The sequence below is a fragment of the Lycorma delicatula genome, chromosome 5 (assembly GCF_047948215.1).
Source record: "Lycorma delicatula isolate Av1 chromosome 5, ASM4794821v1, whole genome shotgun sequence".
In the NCBI taxonomy this organism is placed as follows: Eukaryota; Metazoa; Arthropoda; class Insecta; order Hemiptera; family Fulgoridae; genus Lycorma; species Lycorma delicatula.
The window spans coordinates 68,521,132-68,547,629 of NC_134459.1; the positions used below are offsets into that span (position 1 = coordinate 68,521,132).

General features: G+C 26.7%; 1 protein-coding gene across 3 annotated transcripts in view; it reads right to left on the bottom strand.

Annotated features, from left to right (window-relative positions):
• The window catches only part of atl (atlastin GTPase), a 147,262-nt gene that overhangs the window by 18,257 nt on the left and 102,507 nt on the right, over nucleotides 1–26,498 (bottom strand). For all 3 annotated transcript variants that reach the window (XM_075366384.1, XM_075366383.1, XM_075366385.1), the window contains 4 exons: nucleotides 23,756–23,905; nucleotides 17,921–18,059; nucleotides 16,199–16,383; nucleotides 13,530–13,751 (listed from right to left, as the gene is read on the bottom strand). In XM_075366384.1, the coding sequence (XP_075222499.1) occupies nucleotides 13,530–13,751; nucleotides 16,199–16,383; nucleotides 17,921–18,059; nucleotides 23,756–23,905 (696 nt within the window). The remainder of the gene's footprint in view (nucleotides 1–13,529; nucleotides 13,752–16,198; nucleotides 16,384–17,920; nucleotides 18,060–23,755; nucleotides 23,906–26,498) is intronic.

Genomic DNA, 26,498 nt, shown 5'->3' on the forward strand with positions numbered 1-26,498 from the left:
ACAGGAATCTAATTAATAAGAAAAAAAGCTATAAAACCATTAGAGAATTCTAATATATGTCATAACTGTACCATTTCTACTTGATACTACATCAAACCACATTTTAGTTATAATTTAATATAATATGTGGTTGTTATTGATATAATATCAGTCTTTCATTAAATCCTTATCAAATAAATTAGCTGAAAATTTATTTTTGCCCAATTTTTTAAAATATTTTGTATTACTTAAAGATTTATTTATTCAGAAAAGAAACGGTAGGCTGATGCTCAATTACAAATGCTATTTTTTTTATGAGATGAATTTTATAACACGAAAAATGTCAAATCTGGACAAGATTCAATCATAGAACCTGCTAGATGAATAGTAATTTTATATCATTAAGACATGCATGCCAAATTTTTTTATAAAAACATCCAATCAAGAGTGTACAAAAGTGAAACATATTAATTATTTAAAACTTACAAGGCTCAGATCAAGTATAAACTAATAGAAGTCCGAATCAAATAAGTTTCCAGTAGTTTTTTAATGCAGAAAAATTTTATAGTAAACTCTTGATTATCATTCCTACAACCGACATTCTTCATAACAAACCTCAATTTGCAAAATTTTATTGAGATCAGCAGACTAGCACGTAAGCCAACAATAATTAATTTAAAATAAAAGGGAAATAATGATTCTAATGAAAACTGTTATACTGTTCAGAGAGAATAGAACTTCTAAATTTAGTAACTTTCAGTCACACGAGGTGATGCTTTAACATGTTTTTATATGTAATTTTTTATATGTTAGTGTACTGCGTTAATGTGTAGGTTTTAATTCGTAATTTCCAATGACAAATAAAAACAAATGATAAACTACAATCCTGTGCTTCAATGAATAATATTAAGTCGAATACATGGTAAAATGAAGCATGATTGATATTAGAAGAAATAAAAATAAAATAAAAATTCAGATTTTTAACTTTAAAAACTGAATTGCCAGAGTGGAAGCTGTTATGAAATGTTTGCAGCAATGAATACTAAGTGCTTGTGCACAGGAGCAGCTTACAATCTTTTTGACTTACAGAGCCCTTGTTAGGATCAATTTTTATGGTGGAGTCTTTTAGGTTTACCCTGTCTTACAAGTTAATGGTGTTTAGGAGAAGTGTTATAGGGATGAGGAAAAGGGGATAGTGTTTAAATAACTACCCAATGTCTATGCAATAAAATTACTTTTCAAAAACTTTGAAATGTACCATATCTCAATTTATTTTCAACTATCACACCAAACACATGAATTGTCATGACTGTAAATAAAAGTTTTTCTAAATTCAATAAGCTAAACCATTTGGGTTGCAACAGATTTTAAGTTTATTTTATTTTTATTTTTTGTTTCTTAGCCTTTAATTTTTATTTATTTTATTTTTATGGAGCAGTCATGGAGGCTCTGAGAAGTACGTGGGATTGTCGGGGCTCTGTGAGCACTACTATTATTTGTGTTGTACATATATACATATATATTTGTGTTACCCCCCATTTTGTGTTGGATTAAATTGTACACAGGTTGGGAACCATTGTTGTAGAGAAAACTGAACTGAAAAATGTATAGAGTACCAAACATATTACTATTAATTTTAAAGCTGGGTTTGCTGTGGAGCTTCAGGAAACAAAGTAACTGAAGAAATGTTCAAAAATTAGTACTTGAACATTTTAAAACTTGACTGATTTTATATGTGTAGAGATTCATTTTGAGAAAAATGAGATCACTGATTCTAGTGAACTTCAAACAAGTCAGTTATACAAGGCTGGTGAGACTTCTTTTAAATTTTCTTCCCCAATTCTAACATTAGTTTTTAATTTTCAGATTAAAAATGTGTAGAGAGGCTCTCTACGCTGTTATGAGCAAATATTGACAGAAGGCACTAACTAAAAGCAATTGTCATTAGAAAGTCACATCAATCATATCCTATAAAAGGATTCATGAACAAAACTGCCAATTAATTACCGATTGTTTTCTTAATCATATTCTGAAAGAAGAGATAATAGGAAGGTTAAATATGCGGCCCAAAATTAATTCTGTTACTAGCAATCTAATGCTAGAGGCCTGTTGATATCTGGACTACCTGCCATATGTAAATCAAAACCAGGGATTATTAGACTGCATTAAAGCAGGACTTAAACTTGATATATCCTTTACAATTTAATTTAAGACTATGGTTAACAACAAAATTAGGATAAAGGGAATAAAAAATAATTAAAAAACTAAAACTGATTTTGGTGAAAATCAATCCTATGTAAAACATTCTATTTTATCACATAACGTATAATATAAATTTTGTCTATTTAAATTACATTTAAACCATCCACTCTTAATAAATAATATTCTTTCAAATGACAATATATACATATACCAAAATTAATGCTATATATTAATAAAGATTTATGAATATATACAAACATACATATATATATATATATATATATATATATATATATATATATATATGTATGTGTGTGTGTGTACTGATCACATTCTAACAATATATATGTATACATTATTCTTAAAAGATCTTATCGTTAAATGTGTAAAATCTAAAAAATGTGTTAGATTAAAAGTCATTGAAATGTCCTATGATTTGAAAAAATATGAAATTAATGTTAATATTTATAAAAATTATAATTTATGTTCATTTAATATGGTATTATAAATCAATTTAAAAATCCTAAAAACATTCTTTTCTAGATTTGTTCTAAAAAGAAATTATTCTACAATAATGTTTGAATTGCATAAACATTTCTAATTTTTACCGTTTATTACATATTTCACCACTAATTACATATTTCAAATAATAAAACAAATATTTTAGTGTTTAGTTTAAAATATAATAATATTTTCTAACCAACAGTTGAAAATTCATAGTCCATCCAAAAACATAGAGGGTAAATTTTATAAGCAAATAATTAAAAATTTTTTTGACATGAAATACTAGCAGCTAGCAAGAATTTCAACAAGTCTTATCTGCACTGGGACCTTATGAAAACATTTTTTACATCCCCTTTTATTTTCTTTACTGTACCTAAATTGAAATCATATGGCTGTGGTAAAGTTAAGAGCCATATTAGTACATTTTACGTGTAATTTAGGAATACACATGGTTGGAGGAAAATTTAATTTTAAATTGTTCAATGATTTAAAATTTATCCGTTGATAATAATCTGTTTTTGGGTTAAGGTATCCAGGTATGAAGAATGAGCTAAAAAATGAGCTGATGGATGTTTCTTTTAGGAATATTGAGACACCTGTTAAAAGAATTTTAATCATGGTTTTGTTTATTATTGGCCTCAGGTTATCATTATTATCATTCTGCTCATATGTTGATATGTGATAATTAAAATCAATCTTATCACTGCACTTTATGGTATATGATACTGGAGAAAACTGTTATTGCATCAACATACAATTGATATAATCTTACCTATTTTTAAAATACTACCTGTAGTTATAAATTTACAGTACAGTAGTTATATTCATTAACTAATAAAGTGTTTACATTACTATAGCTTGAACTACAAAACTGCTCATAATGTATAAAATATATTTTAATTCTAACAAATGTATTCGTATTACTTTATTTCTAATTTTCATTTGAGAAAGTATGTTTTAAATTTTAAAAAAACAGAAAATAAATGTTTAATTATTTTAAACGGTTAAAACTTTGAAAGGAGCGGTAACTTTATTTTAGTTCAATAGTAAAGTACCACTGCCAAAAAAGGTTTTTGAAAGTCTTGAAAATTTGACAGTTTACAATGCAAATTCCTCTGATACTTATCAGCAAGAGTTAAAAAATATTTATCAGATCATAAATATATTCCCTCCTCAACAAACTCATATGTTAATTAGTAAGTGGCAGTAGCAAGCTTAGAAAGATTTTCTTTTCAGTGAAATAAAAACCCAATAACCTGAAGAGTTTTTCTTACAAGTACCAAACAGAACTGTTTAAAATGATTAAATCTACTTTCAACTTCTTAAAGTGCAAATGAATAAATGTCAGTGATAATTCCAGGAAGAGCCATGAAATGTATGATGCTGCGGATATCGATCAAACATAGAATATAAAACAGCTGCCAGAATAGTTAAGAAACAAATTACTATTATATCCATCGTACTAAAATGAAATTTTGCTTTGTTTTTCAATCTGAAGTGTTCAAATTGTTGGTCCAAGTCCTAAAATAAAAGAAAAATAACAACTGATAAATTTGTATACAGAGTATAAATGAAAAATATATACAAAACTATTATTACTCTGCTAATATTTATGTGCTTATATACATGATGTGCATTTATACATATATCGACTAAGCGGTATATATATTTTGTAAGTAAATGTGTAACTGAGGTAAATTCTTAACAGATTAATATGAAAATATGTTACAATGCATGCAAGCGATAATTACATATCTAATTACAGTAAAATTTTACAGTGAAATTATCTTCTTTTCATAATATTAATAGAATTACAACTTTAATATGTAACAAAGTTGTTTATTCATATGAATAAAAGTTGGGATGGCTAAATACAAATTATTTAACCGGTCTTTTTTTAATTAATCCTAACATTGTATTTCTACATTAATCGATGTTAATATGTTAGAAGATACTATCATCTTTAAAATAGTTTTTGACATGTTCAATACTTTCTTTATCTTTCAAAAAAATGAAGAAAGGAAGTAAAATTTGTTTGATAATAACAATCTATTATAAGTGGCATCTATATAAAATAATCTTTTATTAAAGAAAAAAAATTTACTTCAAAGCTTGTGCATGCAGAGGTGAAATGCAATTTTGAAGTGAAAGACAAGGCCAAGGATGAGTCTTTTCCAGATTAAAGTTGAGATGCTATCACTTCACCATAGAATCAATTATATTTTTTATATAAACATAGAATGTACATTTAATATATAAATAACATAAAATTAGATTTATAGAATAATAAAAAAGTTTATAAACTCAAAAAAGGAATATAATTTAAAGGGTGAACATTTTCATAAAAAAGTATACGTATAAATAAGGGGAGGAATTTTTGGCAGTTAGTGAATAAAAGATTTGGTGAAAATTTTGTTGAAAACTTCATAGGAGTTGCAAATGCATTAAATCCCTGTGTGACATGTTTAACAGAGTTCAAGTTATATCATATTTTCCTGTTAATTGCCACAATATTGAAAATGAAATCTCATAGGCAATGGAGAACAAATAAAATGAGATTATATTATTTGAAATAAAATAATATAATCAAAATATTATTAAAATACCAATTTTGTTTAGGTGGTAGATTATTTAATTTTGTTAATATAGCCAATTTTCTGTATTTTACTGAAAAATTTGAGAAGCTGACAAGAGGACTGTTTGAATGGTATATAACCATTTATAAAAAATGCTTTATGGATGTCTGTTACTGTTATTCAATATCAAGAAAAAGAATATGAAATCAAAGGAAACTTTAAAAATATCACTAAAAAACATAAATATAAACTACAAAACAGAAACTGATAAAATATTAAAGAAACTGATAAACTAAATATTCTTAAATAATGAAATCTTTCAAAAAAGAAACTAAATTTTTCAAAATTATTTTATTTGCCTGTTAGAAACTTATCAGATTTATCACATCTGAAGTAGTGACCCTCACTGTTGATACAACCATTCCAGTAATTTTCCCATTGTTAGAATAGATTCTGTGGAGTAGCTTGCAGGCTACATTAACAAATCTTCTTTAATTTTTCTCTATCATCTAGAAATATGGCATCCTTATATTCTTCTTCAGAAAAAGAAACAAGTTACTGGTGTAACATCTGTTAAATAAGGGAACTGAAATACAACAATTCTGTTCTGCTTTGTCAAAAAATCTTGAATAAGGAAAAATGAATAGATGGAAGCAAAGTTATGGTGTATCATTTGTGTTTTGCTTTCGCAAGCTTCTGATCTCTTCTTAATCATTCTCTCTCACAAATTAATTTTTTTTATCAGAAAATTGTCCCAACCTCACTTATATGCTTGCAGACTGGATATAAAACAATTTAAAATGGTACAATGCGTGGAATATTTCTAAAGAATCTCACTACACAGCAATACTAATGGAATAGCAGACAAAAATACACCACTGTGTTACTTCAAAGTTGATTTTTTTGTGAACAAATATCTAAGTGCAGGATAAGACTTCTCTATGTGCTGCAACTAAAACGTGGGAGAAAATTTAAACTGCAACAATACGAGTTAACTCAGAAATTACTAATTACAAAGCATTACAGCAGTTTTTGATTAAATTTAAAAATAATTCCAATACTTTTCATTCATTAATTACATCCAAAGTAAACATGCACATTCATTTTATATTGAAAGTAAAATATTACAAATTAAAATATCAATAAATAAATTTAATTAAAAAAAATTAAAGTAACCCGGCATGGATTTAAAAAAAAACTGGCATGCTGCTATGATTATTAGCCACAAATGACAAATAATAATACCAATATGAAAAAAAACTGCACCCTGTACATTTAGTTTTGGTAAATACTTTGAGGAGAATCAATTTAATAATTAATCACTGGGTTGATTTTTAGCATTTATGGGGACTTCACATTTGTTTTTCAGGATGCTTCTCTAAGAGATGTTTTAAGTACTGTGTTATCAGGTTGTATTTTACTGTGATGCCCAGAAACCCACGATTATGTTACCTAATTAATTGGTGTAATTCCATTTAAATTACAAAATAAATTAATATAATAAAAATCATTTGGTACAATATTATTTATTACCTATGCATAAATACAAAACATTAGAGAAGCTTGCAATGCAGTTACTTATTTACAGAATAATGATAGTAATATTATAAATATATAAATAATACAAAATAAAATAAGCTAAGTAAAATATAAAACATTATATAAAGTGTATAATTTACTGGTGCTTACCTAAAAAGTGCAAGCTTAAAAGTTGCTAGAAGACTGGAGCCATTCCAACTGCACAAGAATAAAAAACCCAACAGAAAAAAAAATCACTTTCCTGATGTACCCGTATAAAATTAAAAAAAATCCCGAAATCTGCTGGTAAACTTATATTAAGCACAGTATTTTATTCAAATGTATATGCCCACAGCCTTGCTATGAATAAATATATAAATAAATTAATAGCCTAAGCAATTTGAACATGCTGATGTACTACATGCAATTTATCTGAAAATTAAATTTGACACTGAAATTAAATTTGTTTTTCAGATAATGCATAGTAACATTGATTATTTATTTTTAAAATCTTATTTCAAGAACTCTTTAAATATGAATTAACACAGTAATCCCTCAAGTTGTGAGATACTGATATTATGTAACTAGCATAAATAGATTTTAAACACACAGATAAATTTGATTATATGCTGCCAATTTCTTATATTTGTAATGCACTGCAAAGGGTATAAATCAAAATTTTATTGTGAATGAAATTGCAGTAATTGAATGGTACTCAATGGTTTCAAAACAACCCAATACCAGGGGTGTTGTGAAATTGTAATACCGTCGTGTTGCTGTTGACTAATTTCTAATTAATTAACCAGTCTCTTGTTTGATGCAAACAGGTCAACACACAAGCAAGAGAATTTAAATAATATAGCAGGTGACAGTTGAAAGTGGTTATAAGTGAGATCATTTTATCGTGATATTAACTAGAAACAATTTTCTACAGAATTTTATTAAAAGTTGAACAAAAAATTCAGTAAATGTTTCAGTCATTTTATTTTTTAAGTAAAATTTTGAAATAAACCAAAAATAATACATATCTAAAAATAATTATGTAAATGTTAATTTTTAGGAATTGCTACAGACATTTTATAAAGAAATGGTCTTTTTTGTTTTCTTCCTTCAAAATTTTTGTATACTGTAACTTTTTGGTTTAGCTTTCTGTTTCATATTCAGTAAACTAAATTATATTATTAATATAGTTCCTTCTGTCTTATCTAATCTAAAAGTTGCATTGTTAATGTAACTGAAATTTTATTTCCTTTGTGATATGAATCATCATAATCAGTTTTCATAACATGTTTTGGTAGTTTCTATATCTTTTTGTGTGCTGTGTTCATAGTTATTAACAACACATTTCCTACAATTGGCAGCCAAAATGTATACAAGAATGACTGTGCTTTAGTCTTTTTTTCAAAAGAAAGATATTTTACATAATCTGCAGAAATGTACCAACCATGAAATTAAACACCACATAACTTCACAAGACAATTGGGTGTGCTTCAAATCAAACTGATGTTCTGGGAAACATTCTGAGATGGTTCTAAAATAAATTATTGTATAATAATTTTATTTATTTATCCGTAGTGCATAGAATACACTTCCATGAAATTCTGCAAGGATCAATTCAATATCAACCACAATTTGGTCGATTAGAATTTATGTTTACACGAGTTATGTGGATAAGCCAAAACAAACAAATATGTGTGTTATTTCTGGACCCAATATAAATATCAAAGTCGATGAATCTTGCTTTATTTTTGAGATGGAAGTACAACAGGGGTCATTTATTACCAAACCAGTGGGTTTTTGGTAGAATATGTAGAAAAACAAGGGAATGCTTTTTGGTACCTGTTGAAAATAGATCAGCATCTATACTGTTGACAAAAATAATGTAAGTTGGGGGCAATGTAAAAGTGATTAGAAAAACTAATCAAAATGTAAGAGGAAATTACATACATCAAACAGTAAATGATTCAGAAGTTTGTTAATTCTACTATACTTGCTGACCAAGTATTTAACCTTTTAAGTGAGCCGCAACGCTTTGAATCTGAAAAAAGGTTTCCGCACCCCATTGAAAAATACATTTTGAAAAATCAGTGTTTTTATCCTTTTATTGTAAATATTTTTTTCCCTATATATCGCATCGATGTAAATTTTTGGTGTTTTATTTATTAGAGATTTATTCACAATGACAAACTTAACTGATGTGCCAAAATTCAGCTCCATTGGAATTATTTCTATGTTAATGTTTAATTTGGCTCGACTAATTTCGTTTATTTTGAAATATTTCAGTTGTAAAATTCTTCGATATTTTTTTTTGGAACGCAAACCCTAATTTTGTATGAACTTCAAACTTTGTACAACACGGATTTGTATTACACGACATTTTAGTGGAACCATATAACTGTGTTATACGAGGCTCGGGTGTATTATTTTAAATTAGTGAGAAAAATTCTTACATTTGTATTATCGATGTATCCTATTTGGGCTTGAATCACTGATCAATATGAATGTATTAAATAGGTAAGTAATGTAAATAATCAGATGTTTAAATGTGTAAACATGTCCGTCTCAAGAGGGTTTTCAACAAACTGCCGATGACGCAGAAACAATAATAGACTCAGGTAGAGAGTAAGGGAGTGGGAGCGGACGCAGCCAAATCTAACCGTTTTTAAACAAAAAACAATTGGTTGATGTCATCGAAAATTCAAATACATACTTTTCAAATATCGCAAAAATAATATATGTATATTGCTAGAGGCTTCTCCCGCACCCCCGGTTAAGAATCACTGATCTAGATGAAGGTTAAGAACTGGAATAAGAAATGATGGTTAACACTGCTACATGGTTGAATTGCAATTTAGTGTAAATAAGTGGTTAAAAAAGATTTTTCAATATGTCTTAAACAAAGATTGATATTGTATAAAAATAGCATTTACTGGGAGATACTAAAGAAATACTTTTAATCTATTATCTGTATTTCTTAAGCGGATGAAATATTTTTTCTACATATTTAGGTAATCTTTATAAGAAATCAGAATTTATTCTAAAAATTCAAATTTAACTAAGATTGTTAAATATTTCCTTTAAAGCATAATTTATTTCTTAAATTGAGAGAATAGAAAAGATTTAGAAAAAAAAACAAATCTTTAAGCTGGTAATACAAAATCACAAAATAAATGTTAAATTTTCTATTCCTAATGTGTACTCTGCAATCATTTCAACTTGGTGAACAATAAGCAAACCCAATAAGATGAGGATGGTTTGTATGACATGTATAGTCTTGTCCAGATTCAGATTGACCATTCCTGAGATGTATGATTAATTAAATCCCAATCACCAAAGTACATCGATATCTACTGCCTAGTATTCAAGTCCGTGTAAAAGTATCTTATACCTATACTTGGAATTGAACCTCAGAACCTTTGATTTCAAAAATCAACAGTTGAATTCAACAATGATTCTTATCACTAGAAAACCAGATGGGTTGAAATTAGTTAACATTTTTTTTAGAAAATTTTCTTATTTTTCAGAAATAAATTTTACAATTTGTGATGTAAAGAATATTTATATTTATGAAGTTCTATATAAAACATTATACAATATACTTCATGTAATGAATAATTTCAAAATAATGTAGTACTTGAGGATTGGACAAATGAAAGTGACAGGACAAGCTCACATTATTACATAACATTTAAATAATTGTTTTGATAAGAGCTGATCATAACTACAGTAATGTAGTTAATTGAAAAAAATGCTTTTTAACAACTCTCTTTTAGCACATTAAAACCACCTCAAAACACATTTGTGCACAGGTAAGAGTTTTGTTAGCAAACAAGTTATAATAGATTTAAAATAGAAGGAAGGTGTTAAGTCATTTTGTGCTCCACAAATGTTTCAAAACTAAAAATCTGATTATTGGAATGTTAATCTTTATTTTATTAGTGTGTAAAGTGTTACATTCATTCCTTCAATAGGTGTCCTTAATTTGTAAGAAGGATCTATTTTACACTAACTTTAGACTAGGGAATAATACTACTATCTGGACCTAGGCATGATAAAAAAGGAAGCTCAACATGAAAAACTGACAACTAATAATTATGAAGTAATAAATTATAACTCTAATAAACATGTTCTATTCTGATAAACAATCATGATATATGTCTTTTTTCCCTTTTATAAGTATTTTAATCTTGAGTACAGAGATAAATATTAAGTATATATAAGGTCCAGAAACAGATTAATTTACTGAGACAGCATCATCTACCAATTCACAATGACTTAAGTATGTAGCTAACACAGGTGTTTGGATCCAATTAATAGAATGTTTACTTTTAGTTGGATCTGAATCTTGTAACATCACTATTTTTAATTCTACCACATCCCCCAAAACATTCTTTTACTCACCACTGAATGGACTGATAAATATAAATTAATTCTTAAATCAATTAAAATTTTGATATACAAATCAACACAGCTTTTTGAGATTACCATGCTCAAAAATTACAAAAAGATTTCAATTTTACAATGATAAAAAATAAACAACTTTTTTTGCTAAAAAAACAAAAAAAAAAAGATTATGAGAAAAAAGCTATATACTACAGTGCTGATGATAATAACAACAATAGTATTATATTCAATTTATTCTTACAAAATAAAAGCTTAGGAGATGCATGCATGCTCATCATATAAAGTAGATTGTAGATAAATATGACACAGTATAAGATCCAAGAATTTCAAAAATGTTTTACATATATAAAAAAATATATAAGCAGTTATAACAATTTCTATATTATCACTTTTGTTTCTATATTTGTAAAACTGCCTTCACAATATTCAAAATAAGCTTTAGACATGAAAATTTTTGTTTTATACAAAACAAAAGCAAATCAGCCTACTTTCTTCATACAAGGTTGTACCAGTCTACATGTGACGTAACAGTTGAACTGTTCTTAACAAAACTTGCACATGAAAATATCTTAACCCTGATAGAAAATTTTTAATCTAGATATTTACAGGTTCCATGTTGCTGTCGATAAAAAATGTATTTCTTATATTTATTTGCTCAGGATGTATTGTGACAACTTTTGTAAGAAAAGGTTTTTTAGTTTGAAAAGGGTTGCACAAAATAGGAATTTTATGAATTACATGCACGTCTCCATGAATAAAGGTAAAGTAATTAAATTTTGGAGGAAACATGTTTAAATACTTCAAATAGGATTCTGTCTGCCTTTTCCTTTGGTAAACTTACAATGAGTTTTATAGTAAAACTGACAGAAATAGAAGAAACCCTGAATTAACTTAAAGAAATTGTTTAGGACAACTTTTTATAATTTACTTCTTTAGGGAATACTTTAGCAATTTTAATGCAACAATTAAAGCACATAGAAATTTAAACTTATGAATTAAGAAATTAGAAGATTTTTAATAAAGAATTGGAGAAGAGAGAAACTTATGTCAAAACCTTAAAAAAGAGGATCAAAATTACTACATCATATATTAAGGAATCCAGGGTGAATAAATTTGGTTCTAGAAGGAAATGTGGAGGGTAAAAATAGTAAAAGTACAAAGATTAGCACCTATGAAATAGGTAACAGGATTTGGTTGTTCGAGGTAAGTTGAAGCTAAGACACTGGCAGAGTAGAAGGAAATAAGGAAATGTAACAACCAAATCAATCATACGACATAATGAAAACATAAATTATTTTTAGAATTTTGAATATGGACATGTTCTTCCTTTCTTGGTAAACTTCAACAAAATTTGCAAAACTATTTTCATCAATTATTTTTTGGAGCAATATAGAGTAATTCAGCTATGAAAAATATTATTATTGAAAATTTTGTGATATTTTCACAAGCAAAATCTTCATTAATGATGAGGCTAATATATATATATATATATATATATATATATATATATATATATATATACACAGAGCACTTACAGGAATTTTTAGTGAAATCATCTTTTTTAAGCTTCTCTTGGAATGATAATTTTCAAAGTATATGAATAAACAACAAAAATTTGTATTCAATCTGAATAATGCAACCAGGGTCACTGTATTAAGGATCCCAATATTCCAAATTCATTTACTAGATGCCCACTATCTGGGCATAGCCTCATATCTAACCTATGGGAGGTGTTGCTTATCTTGTTAGTGGCTTCTCCTTGCAAGGTCGGTCCTTTCTCACCATTCATCCAATTCCCTTCTTCAGGTTATGTGGATTTGGAACTAATCCTGATTAGGGCTTATTTTGTTGCCTTAACGACTACAACAATATTGATTGGAGTACTTATTTGGTAATCTCTTCAATAACAAAACTACTGAAACTAACAAAAAGCAATACTCAGAAACATTTTATGTCCAGTGAATATTTAAAAAGTATAATTTTCTTAATTATTTATTATTAAATAAATTAATTAATTAAATAATAATTTATTATTAATTATTATTATTTTATAAATTAATTAATTATTTATTATTACTTAATGTGAAGTACTGTGTTTGTGAAAAGAAAATAAAGTAAAATTAAACTGAAGAAAAATCCAAAGCAAATAGTAATCAAGATACAGATTCCTATAAATACTTGATTTGTTTAAAATGTTTAATAAACTAAAAAAAAGAGAAAGTAAATAATTATAATAATTAAAATTAAAGAAAAATACATAAATCAATTTAAAAAAAAAAATTAAGTAGTCAAGAAGATTAAACTTATCACAATAAATAAAAATAATACAAACTGTTTTCAACTTACAGCTTCAAGTTTTACTCTATACGTTTCTGAGAATTCTTCACCGCCCATTTTCCTTTTTTTTGCAAATTGGTCCATAGCCTTATCTTTAATACGAAAGTGTTCAGTTTCAAGATGAGCTGAACTGAGATATGGTTTAGTTCCACCGCATACACTTTCCATAAGTTGATGATATGTTTCTTTTGCAGCAGCTACTGCTGATAAATTATTTGCCTCTGCTGTAGCCTTTTGAAAATAAAATAATATAAATAAAAATAAATAAAGTTTAAAGTAAAAGAACATATGTAATTGTTTTGTATATATCAGCATGTTAAAACAAAGATAAATCATGTGGAAAAAATACCAAAAACTGTACTTCTGAAATTATGCTCTACAGAAGGCCATACTTGGAGAACATTTATTTGTTATAAACAGTTCTACTTGGGAAATGCAAAAACTGGACCACAAGTTGTTCGGGGGGGGGGGGGGGGGAAGAACTACCCCTCTCCCATAATTATTTGGCAAAATTAATGATCAAACCAGCTGTGTTTATAATCATGAGGTTTTTCAAAAACTGAAATTGGTGATATGTAATTGTACAGGAACTGATTTCTAAAATAAAAATTCAATCAAGCCACAAGATTGATTATTAATGTCAAGTTGTGCAAATGTACACACACACACACACGGTCAGTTAAAAAAATAGTCAACCTTTTCTCTCTGATACAGATATTTTGAGATGTGCAATTGGCATCATTCTGTAATATAGGAACTAATGAAATGAACAATCCTCAATCATCCATACATGACTGTGAAGGTTAGTTTTTGTATACTAATCATTCAAAGTAAACGTTATTTGGTGCTGTTGGTGATTTTTACAATGAGTGATTTACACGAAATAATAGTAGCAGTGAAATCTTGTGTTAAGATTTGCAGAAGTTTTACTGAAACACATAAAATGATTCAAGAGGCTTATGTTGAGGTTTCTGAACCACACAACGCTATGAGTTGTTCAAGTGTTTTAAAAATGGTGGAGATCTATTGAAGCTGATGCTCATCTAGAAAGGACACTAACATCAATAGGCATATCCCACATCATCACCGAAGTGAATAATTTGGTAAGGTAAAATCGAAGTTCACAACATAACATTAGAGTCAATAGGTTTGTCATGTAATTCTAACCGAAAAATTAGAAATGCATCACGTTGCCATCAAGTTTGTTCTGAAATCCTGACATAAGAGCAGAAAGATTATTACATACCAATCTGTCAGGAATGTTTGAATCATGTAAATGATGATGAAATCTTGTCAATAATAATAATCAGTGATGAAAGGTAGATATTATATTGGTATGATGTAGAAACAGTTTGTCATTTTAGTCGATCAGAAAATTATCAAAGATTGAAAAAGGCACACATTATCATTTAAACACTAAGGTGAACAGTCTTTTTTGACATTAAAGTCACTATCACTGAGTTTTTACCTGGAGGAGAGAAGAAGACAACCCCTATCGCTATCTGGAAGACATTAGACATCACTGTGAAAAAATAAAAAAGAAGAGACCTGAACTTCAGTGTGACGTCTTGTGGTTCCTTTAGCATGACCATGCCACCAGCCAATGTGATACTGCTAATTTACAAGTTCTGTTCAAAAAATTCTTTCAGTGTCATCCCTTATTTAAACTATATCTGGCTGCCTTTTACTTATTTCCAGATTTAAAACTGCATTAAAAGATCAAAGATTTGAGACAAATAGACCCCATAAAAGAAATTCATAGAAAGTTCTGAAAACAGTAAGGAATTGCATAATGCTGTAAACATTCAATAATTTTTTTTATAGAAATCGTTTGGCTATTTTTATTATGTATTACATACAAAAGAATGTAATCGTTAATTTCTTTTTTATTAAAAATTTAATATTATTTTCAGTTACTTTTAAAACAAGATATTATATTATTATTGTATGAACTATATTAATGCAAGAATTATTACAATATTTAGTATTTATTAATGTGATGTATTATACAAACTCGATTTTTTATGTCACATTCATATTTAAATAAATGTAGTCATATAGTCACATTACAGATATTTTTTATCCATAAAATGACAGAATAAACTAAAGTTACAATTGGGCAATGTTTCCATTATTGTTCAGCTTTTTTTAACACTGAAAATTGTGATGAACATTATTTTTTAAAAATTAATTTTTGTGAGACCTACATTCTAAAAAAAGTTCAAAAGAATTACTTTATTTGTTGATAAGTTTTCCTTTTTTTAAAAGTATTCTCAATTTTGTACAAAATTATTAATTAATAGGTATTGAAAAAAATTAATTATAAATAAAAGAATTAAAAAAAATCTTATTAGTAATCTTTTCAAACTACTTTCTTATATTTTTGAGTTACTTTTATTTCCATTCTAAAAAAAAATATTGAATATAATTTTATTAACAATTCATACACGAGGAAATTATTATAAATAAGATGACAAAAATTTTAGGTTTTATGTTTAAAATTGATGTTATTAAGCAAAATTTGACTTGACTAACTTTTGGTGAAGTTTGTAAAATTTAACCAGAAGCTCAAATTTAAAACATCAATAATAAGTAAAATACATGACAAACTAATTGAGAATAGTAATGTCTATTGGTGGAAAAAAAAGAAGAAAAACTTAATGAGTGTAAAAACTTACAACAAGCATAGATTTTGGTTCCGGTAATTCATCTCCGCTGTACATATTGATATATGATTTGAAATACTGCAACAATTCTTTAGCTTTAACTTTTTGACCGCTAATTTCTTTTAATATTAAATTTTCAGGAGCTAGAAGCATTGGCACTAACCGTTCCAAAGCAGTCTTAAACTCTGGTTCTATCTCTGTTTTAGAAAAAATAAAAATGAAACAAATTATAAATTAAATTCATGTATTAAAGTTGCAGCAATATTTTTTACTAAAACTTAATTCTAGATCTATACAACATTCATATTTTCAGTTTTTTTTAAATTAATATTTTTCTTATACAAGAATCAAGAAATGAAAAAAGATTTAATCATAAATTAAAAAATGTCATTTTTTAATGTCTCATCATAAAAATTAAACTTATCTGAGCATTTTTGGAATTTTCAAACAGTTTATTAAAACATGATTACAAATTCTACAATGAAAAATCATTAATCAGATCAGGCAGAAATTATTTTATTCTTCTGTTTTTTTTTTTTTTGCTTACTACTCTAAAATTAATTCATAATAGAAAACTTGACTAGGCTATAAATTTAATTTTGCATTTTTACAAATTAATGTTTAAAGTATCAATATAAATAAGAAAATTAGATAAATTGGATAAAAAAATGTTTTTCTTAAACCAGCAGATACTTAAAAAAATAACTTACTAAAAAATAATGAATATAAGAAGAAAACATATTCATTCAATATAAACATCCTTATCCAGAATAAATGGGAATAAATGTGGTCCAGATGAAAACTTCAGTTATCTGAAAATGGTATCATAATAAGAGTAAGGTGTAAAATACAGAAACTTGTTTGATAGTTTTTTATGTTTGTATTGAAAATAAAACATTATGGTAATAAAATCAATTTGAAGAAAAAATAGTAATAGGCCAATTATGTCATTGGAATTATGTTCATTATGCTATTATGGCTATAACAATTCATTATCACTTTTATTCTATGGTTAATAATTTAATACTTTAATTTACTGTTTTAAGTAAATGTGAAAAATCTAAATTTCCTGATGTGGAAGATTAAATTTATTTTTTCAATGTACTCACATTACCCAGACTGAATTGAGGACAGGATATTTTAAATACATACAATTTTTATTAATGTTTAAAATCTCTATTTTCATTTTGGAATTTGGTCAGATTATTTTATTAATTTGAAGATGGTACAGTATTAAAAATATACACAGGAGAATATATATATATATATATATATATACACACATCACACAAACACTAGGAAAGCTAACTGGCAGGAATGCGTCATGAGAAAAAAGGATTGATTAAAATAACGATAGCAGGTGCAAAAATCAGATACTGGAAAAGAGTATAAATTATATATGACCTTAAAAGAATGGTAACTATCAGGAACTCAAAAGTTTAGCTGGGAATAAAGCAGAATGGAGATGGTTGTGGTGCAAAAGATCTGCCCAGGGGGAGATTATCATATAATATATAGTAAAACTGGAAATTAAATATGTTTTATGCTAATTAGTTATAATGTAATTTTGTCTTAACTAATACTTCTTAAGATTAACAGATGAGTCATATTACAAACAAGTTCTTTATTATACTAAGAGGAGTTTAACAAAGAAAAAATAAATAAAACACCACTGGTTTATAAAGTAATTTTCTGTGAAGCCTTAAAAAATAATTAAAAAGATTAAAATAATACCTGATAATCTTCCATCAAATTTTGGATTTGTAGCTACTTTCAGACCAGGATGAGGCATAAGAAAACAACTGATATCTGAAAAACATGATTTAATATGTTTCCTTATAGACTGGAGTTCGGGATGCTGTTTATCAGATACCTAAAACAATAATTCATGTTTTCATTGTTTAATTAATACTATTACATGTATTATTGAAACTTGTTCCATCTTAAGATTAACATTTTCAGAAATATATTATAATAGTTCAAATTAACTAACATTATGGATTTTAAATGCTTATACATTTTAAAAATTAGATGTTATGTTTGTAAATGATGTAAGATATGCTACGTAAATTTAACATTCAATTCAAAAGTAAACAAACAATATGTGTTTTTTACAACAAAAAAAATGTTGTGTACATATGTCATATGCTAAGTGAGAATATATAAAAAATATGTTTATAATAATCACCGCCAGCTGTATAAGTAAACTTTTTGTTTTTATATTTTTCATCTCTCCTTATCAATTTTTTATTTAGAATATTTCTTAAACTTTTCACTTGATTTTTGATAATTAAAATTAAATGTTGCTATCTATTGTTATCATTAATGGATCAAATAAATATATGGCAATATCACTGTTTATTTTTTAAACTAATTAAAGTAAAAAATAAATAGTGCTTTAGTATGATATGCATGACAAGAAAATGAGGTATAGTCTTGTAAAGATTCAGGCCAACCATTCCTGAGAAGTGTGGTTAATTGAACCCCAACTACCAAAGTACACTGATATCCACTGTCTAGAATTCAAATCCATATACAAGCAATTAACGTTTACTAGGATTTGAACCTCAGAACTTTCAACTGAAAACCAGCTGTTGAAAAGCTGATTTGCGACGAGTTAACCACTAGACCTGGTTGGTGGGCTAGTTTCCAAATATCAAGAAAATTTTGTAGCTAATGTTTTGTATCTCCCACAGCTATTTTAGATCACATTTATTGCAGTAATTTAATATAATTTATTGTAAAAAAAAAGAAAAAAACTTTAATTAACCTGTGAAAAACTAACAGAACTTATCTTAGAAATCTCTTACCATTCACAAAGAAATTATTAGACGAGTCCTGCTTAGTTTCAGGAATTTTAAAATAGCTAATGAAATGGAAAATCTCATTCTGTGGGAATAGCTAAATGCATATGGAACATTACTATGCAAATATTAATACACATATGGAACAATGCAAAACAGAAACTAGACTCAAAAACAGTGATAGGACATAAAACTTTGTAACAATGACAGAACGTATCAGAAACTTTGTAACGTTTGACAAAACAGAAATCAGAATGCAATAATTTCAACCCAGAAGAAGTAATTCTTTATTTATTGCTTAATGAATTCAGTCTTAAATAAAAACTTAGTCCATAAGTGATTTATTATTAATAGAAAGATGATTATTTTTATTATTAAGTCTTTATTTCCAGTTTAATATATATATATTTTTTTCTCCAGTTTCAAACTAACCATTCCTAAAAGGAAATTAGTAAGCTAGTAATAATATTAACTGAACCCAATACTTAAAGTATTCTGATACCAAAACAGTTATATTAACTTAAAATGTATTGTATTTATTTATTGCTTAATGAATTCAGTATTAAATAAAAACTTAGTCCATAAGTGATTTATTATTAATAGAAAGATGATTATTTTTATTATTAAGTCTTTATTTCCAGTTTAATATATATATTTTTTTTTCTCCAGTTTCAAACTAACCATTCCTAAAAGGAAATTAGTAAGCTAGTAATAATATTAACTGAACCCAATACTTAAAGTATTCTGATACCAAAACAGTTATATTAACTTAAAATGTATTGTATTTATGTTTTCAGAAGAATATTGCGTTGATTATTTCTCAACTAATGGCTCTAATGATACAACTAATAAATCTTAATATTACTTAGAGCATTGCTTTAATAATTATATTTATTAAAAAGAATAAAAAATAAAGGATGGGTACATAAAAAAAACAATTAAGTTATTATACGAAAACATAGTTAAAAAATGATCAAATAAATATCTGTTGATAAAAATAATGAAAATGAATTTAAAAAAACTAAATTAATTATTATTCTAAACTTACAGTTCGTTTATAGCTAGTAAAACATATGTATACTAAACACTATATAGTTTATAAAAAAGTCAACATAAAATAATTTAATGGTTTTTATCTTAAAATGCTTTTCTCCCTAAAAATAAAAATAAAAAAAAAAAACAAATTCTATATGTTAGTTATTTCCGTTATGAAATGCAACTAAAGTTAAATATAGCATTGTATAATCTAAATAGAACTGTAATGCACACGGTTACTTTGAATCACATGTTTATTTTTATATGTGTAATACTGATGATGCTGTTCCACAACCTTACATAACTGCCTAAGATTAATAACCTTATATTTTATAAAAAGAAACCACCTATTTAAAATAATGATCTTTATTCTGCAAAATCTTACACGTAAGGTCAAATGTTTGAAGATTTTAGTTTAAAATTGAATGAATTTATAAGTAATAAGTGAAATATATTTAATTTACAATCATAAAAAATAAGAAACTTAAAACAATTACATATTTTTTTATAATCAATTATTACATTCAACAGTGAAGCAAATTATAGTATGATATGGATTAAACTCATTGGGTTTTGCAGATGTAATTTTTTTTTAAATATGGGATTAGAGAAAGAATGAATTTGGGGAGAAGTTTGAGTATTTATTGATACAGTTTCCAACATTGTAACAAATATATTAGAGTAAATTTTTGTGAATTTGTGTCAGAGGTAAACGGCTTTATAAAGATTTAGGTTGTGAGAGGTCATTGGTTAGTGTTGGTCTAGGAGATTGTTCCAAACTACATTAAGAGAATATCATAATAATACTATTCAGAGTACAAAGCTCAGATGAAAATTAAGCACAAATTGAGAAGAGTAAGTGTATTGTTATTTTCATTAGAACCAGTATTATGTAATTATAATAAAATCAAACTATACATTTAGCTTTATTAACTTGTTGACTCTTGATCATGAAAAATGAGAAGACAGATAAATTACTGTGCAGTGTTAATGACAATACCAAAGGAAGATATGAGGCTGGTCATTATTTAACTTATCATACATCACTATCTAAATGACAAAAATCGTGTTGAAAATAATGAAATATATACAGATTTAAACTTCTTTTGTGAGCAGTTTATAGTTAGGTTGTACAATTCCAGGGATTGGTGAGTGTGTTTCTTCACCCGTCCTCATAAAAATCACTGATTTTTCAAATGATGGATCGTCATCCAGTTACAACAATGTTGATTACTAACGTGCTGCTTCCATCCACAGCCTTATTTTTGTGGGACTATGAATAGTTAGATGCTTAACGCTTACAAGAAGCACTGAAGTAAATTGGTTCTTTCATTCATCTGCAGGTAGAATACATATACCTGGATCTAAGCTATAGATAGTATGAATTTTAGAGTCATTATGTCCTTGGTATTTTACAGCTTGATAGAAGTGGATCTGGTGAACAGGCTATGCAGAGACTCTTATTCCTTATTTATTAGATGTACAGAACACTCATATATGAATGAGGCTTATATGGTTACTAAATAAAAATTAGGCCTTCCTAATCCGTTCTAATGCCTATATAAAGCTCAGCTAAAATCAGTCTAATTTTTTTAAATTTAAAACAAACTATCTCATGGTAATAAAAAAATTAATAGTTCTCAGTTAGAAAAAAAAATCAGCATTAGAAATGAGAAAAAAATTTATGACAAGCAGTGTAAAATTTTTTTTAAACTTTAACAGTAAATGTCCAATTTGAAAATTTGACAAAAAAATGTTTATTTAATTACATTAATTAATATGATCTATATATTAGAAACAAATTGTACTATATATAATAATCAAAACTACATGTTTGAAATCAAAGTGACAAAAAATGAATAAAAATGATATAATAATTACATGAGGTATCTTCAATTATTTACTGCAATCAACTTGATACAAGTAATCATGGCAAAGACATTATTGTTTACAGTGGTTACGTTGATATGATCATGATGTAACAATTAGCAAACGTTGTGTTCTTATTTCCTCTCAAAAAATAGTAAATCCTATTATTTCAACATGGAAATGTTCATCAGCAATGAAGATAAAAAAAACAACACAAGTTTATGAGTGGAACAATCATTTCTGAAAAGGTCTGTCATGATCGTGAAGTCGGCAATGAGCATCTACCTCAATAATGATGATAATATTGAGCCAACTCAAAAAGACATCTTATGAGGAAACGTCAAAAGCTGAAATATTAATGGGAAATTATACAATAAACACTACAATAATCTGAAAATGCATTAAGTTTATCAAAATGTTCAAAAAATATAAATAGAAAAATGAAGTTACTGGCAGGAGATGTTATTGCAGTGATTAACTAAGAATCTTTTGGCCACTTTTATTACAGATTAGAATCGTTTTGTAAAATCAGCAGAAAAAAATTTAGTTATCAGAATGGAAATTGATAGTCTCGTTGGACACAGAAATTGTACTTGAAAAAGAATGAAGATATAGTTATGTTGGAAATATTTTTTTTGATTCGGTGGGTATTGTTCGCTGTTAATTTATTCCACTGGACAAGCAATGAACAAGGAAATGCACATTGATGTTGTTTATTGTCAATGGGATGCAATCAAGAAGTACATATCCTTAAAATTAAATGACAAACAACTGGGTTTTATTACATACATCATACTATTTTTTTTTGTTAAGATGTACCTTTATGGAAAAATGGATTTCCCATTATATTCTCTCAACTTGATATCATGTAATATTTTTACTTGTTTCCTTGCTTGAAATGAACCTTGAAAATATACATGGATGCAATAATGTAAGAACTGACATGTCAAAGGAGATTTCTAATAATAAATTCTGGAAATGTTTCCAAGATTTTAATAAATGTAAGCAGACATGTGCTGCTGCCAAAGGAAACTAATTTGAAGGCTAATTACCTGACACTGCCTTCACTGTTTAATATAAAAATAAAAAAAAAAAATGTATTCTAAAAATGTTTTGTAGTTTTACTCATAATTTTGTTAGGAAAGAATAATTTGAAAACTAATGATCAAATATTAATTTTTTATAGAACGTGGGTGGAAGGAAGACAATATAAAAATATTTTGGTATTTAATAAGGTTAGTTATAATAATTATAATTTATAGAGAACATTAGTGGTATCTAGTATCTACAATTATCTTTTTTTGAAATTAGTAGTTTTTTCTCTATTACTCAACATTGTTTGATTTGGTTAATATTTTAGTTAGATGTATATATTCCCAGAGCAGATCTTGGACTTACAAATTTTTGATTCACAAAACATGGTTTTTGTTTTCAAACAGCTGAAAAAAAATGGGAATATGAAAATTAATTATTTATACTCTTGGTTAGTAGAATATTAACCTAAACTTCATTAAGAACAACTCATTTTCTATCTATGATTAATCTTCCTTGTAATTTTAACTACCATTAGCTGCTAACAGGAAACAGTGGAATAAAAACTGTTAAGAGAAACTGTCTTCTGAAAGTTCTTATTTATAAATACAGGAACGCTCTTGTAATTCAGTTACCTAAAAATTGGTCAATTTTTATTTTCTGTAATAAAATCATGGTAAATTTAGATATATTATACGATAGAATGGACTTCTATGAGCAGAATTGTATGTCTGGGTAAACAGAGTAAATCTTAGCAGAGATAACTTACCAACCAAATTCAGTGTGCTGTAGTTTAAATTAGTAAAATGTTACTTTCTAGTTTACTTACTTGTAATCGTCTTTCAAGTAATTTGCGACCTCCTTCTTCACCATATTCAGCCTCATATGGAAAACTCCAATCCCTTACAAGAAACTGAAGCTTTTGAAATGGCTTTTTCCCTGTGTCTGCAAGTGCTAACCGACCATATTCAGTAAACAACTGGAATTGAAAAAGATTATCAATTTTTATAGTAATGCAAAACAAATGGTCTAAATAATACAAAATTTCAAATTTTATAAGGATTTATAAGTTTAAAACCTATAAGATGAGACTAAAATGTTTTAGAACAATTTTTAACTTGCATTAATAATGGAAAAATTACATTTACAATCAAATTACAAAAAAAAAAACCCATCAAACTGGATATAGAATGGTTAAATTATTTATAAAGAGGATTTATCTTAACAAAATCACAAAGTATTAACACTAATTTAACTACAGGAATAAATACAACACAACATACTAAAATTATTTTAAATAATACATCAATTCTAAATATGATAAAGTCTCTATTACTATTGATTAGTTCAACTGTAATATCTACAATTCATCTTTTCAATACTGATAGTTATCCATATCAAGGATATTCTCTGATGTTTGGTTTAAAAAAACTAAGTGAAAATAATGCAGGTATTTATTATTAAAAATTCTTCTCCAAATTTTGTAAACCATAAAAACCATCTCAGACTCTATTTCAATAATATTCTGAACAAACAGGGTATACCAGGTGAGTAAATATGAAACCAGAATTTGTCCATAGATGGCTCTAGCTGTCCATGTAGTTACCGTCAAACTGCATCATTAACGCCATTTTCTTTCTTTGACAGCTGACAAAGCTTTTCAACTCACAACAATACAAGTTTCATACAATAGAATACTTTTAATTTGCGTTGAACATGTCGAATTTTGTAATACAAACTACGATTTGTGGACAGCATTGATTTTCATGAAATATTTCATGAATTTTCAAATTCAGATATGGAAAGAAGATTTTTAACTGCATTACTGTTAATTTCTTTTTGGTTTCAAGAGTTGTGAAACATTAAACTCATCAACTAATGTTATCTCAAAATAAAATATATTCTTTCCTTCTTCCCTATCACTCTTTGATGTGTTATAATTAATCGTTTTACCAGTTGATAATATCAAGGCTCTTAATAAATGTTATTATCTTGGAAACGTATCTTTTTTACATGAACCACAATCTTTCATGTCTTTTTCTAAAGTCTAACCATTCCACTGAAAGGCAGCAGCAGCAGCTTTTTCTTTTAAGTTTGGGATAAATTTTTTACTAATTAGCATAGTTATTTTATTTTTAATTAAATAAAAGTCCATAGTTACGTTCAAAATGATATGATGATCAAATCAAGATCATCAAAAGGAGTATGTTACTATAAAAGTTATTTATTGAAATTTTCTACTGTTTTGTCTAAATATTCTTTGCTTTTCTTGTAATAATTTTCATGGTTAGACTAATTAAATTTTTATAAGATTATTTTTTCATTTAGTATGGTTTTCCTATCAGAAATAATGTGTGATTTACTTTTTCTTCCTACTCAACAAGACAATTTTTTTTAGCTTTCTTCTCACTAGTTTTATGACAAGTATACAATCTTTGTAATTCTCTGTGATGGAATGGTAGTGTCTGCCTTTTATCTGGAGGTTCTGGGTTTGAGTTCCTGTCAAGCATACTATTTTTCACATGCTATATTAAGTTCATTATCTCCCATTCGTAGCTCTTACAGTGTTAGCTTGTTGTTATTGTATAAGTAAATTAATAAACCTTAGAGTATAAGATTATCGTTCAATATCATCTAATTAGGAATAAATTGCTGTTTTCTAGGAAGTTACTATGCTAAGTTATATATACACTATCTGAGCTTGCTGTTATTACAAAAAAAAGGACTAACAGTAAATATTTCTTTTCAAAACTACTTTGTAATTGTCTTGAATTTTTCTGCCTTGAATCTTGTAACAGGAACTATGTTCTTTTTTTAATTTTAATATTTTACACCAGAAGTTCAATGATCTTTTATCTAATAAAGTAACAAATATTCATGGTCCTGGCATTTACAAATGTAATTACTTTTCATATTTATAAATATAAAATATTTTTCAGTTATTAGACAAAATATTTATCCATCTCTTAACAAAATACATTCATACAGTTATGTATTATTTTTGTTCCATTATTCAACAAAAACGATAAAAAAATATATAATGAAATAAAAAATAAAAAAAACGATGAATTTTTTAAACTTTATCTGTGATTATACAGATAATCCATCTGTGATGGATTAAGAATGTTAATTACAAATAAAATCATAATGCACTGCAGGAATAAATTGGTCAGGGTGTTAAAATTAAGAAAGACAGAATGTCGTAATTGAAGAACCTTCATCCAAAGCTGAGAATTTACACATGAGGTAACAAAGGTAAACCAACTCTTTATTTTTATAAGAGATACACTGTGAGAAAAAATACACTGAATTTTGTTCAGTACTTAATAGAACAATAAATACAGTTAACAGGTAACTGCATTTTGTCAATAATAAATAATACTTAAATAATATTTTATTTTCAAACACTGGATGTTTAATGATTGAATAGTCAATAAATATTAACTTAATAAAATTCCAATGCACAGCAGTCTTATTAATAGTACATATATTTTGTGCACAATTCAATATCTTCAATATAAAACTAAACTAAATTTATATTGGCAGACTTTATATTGTAAATAAATTGTGTT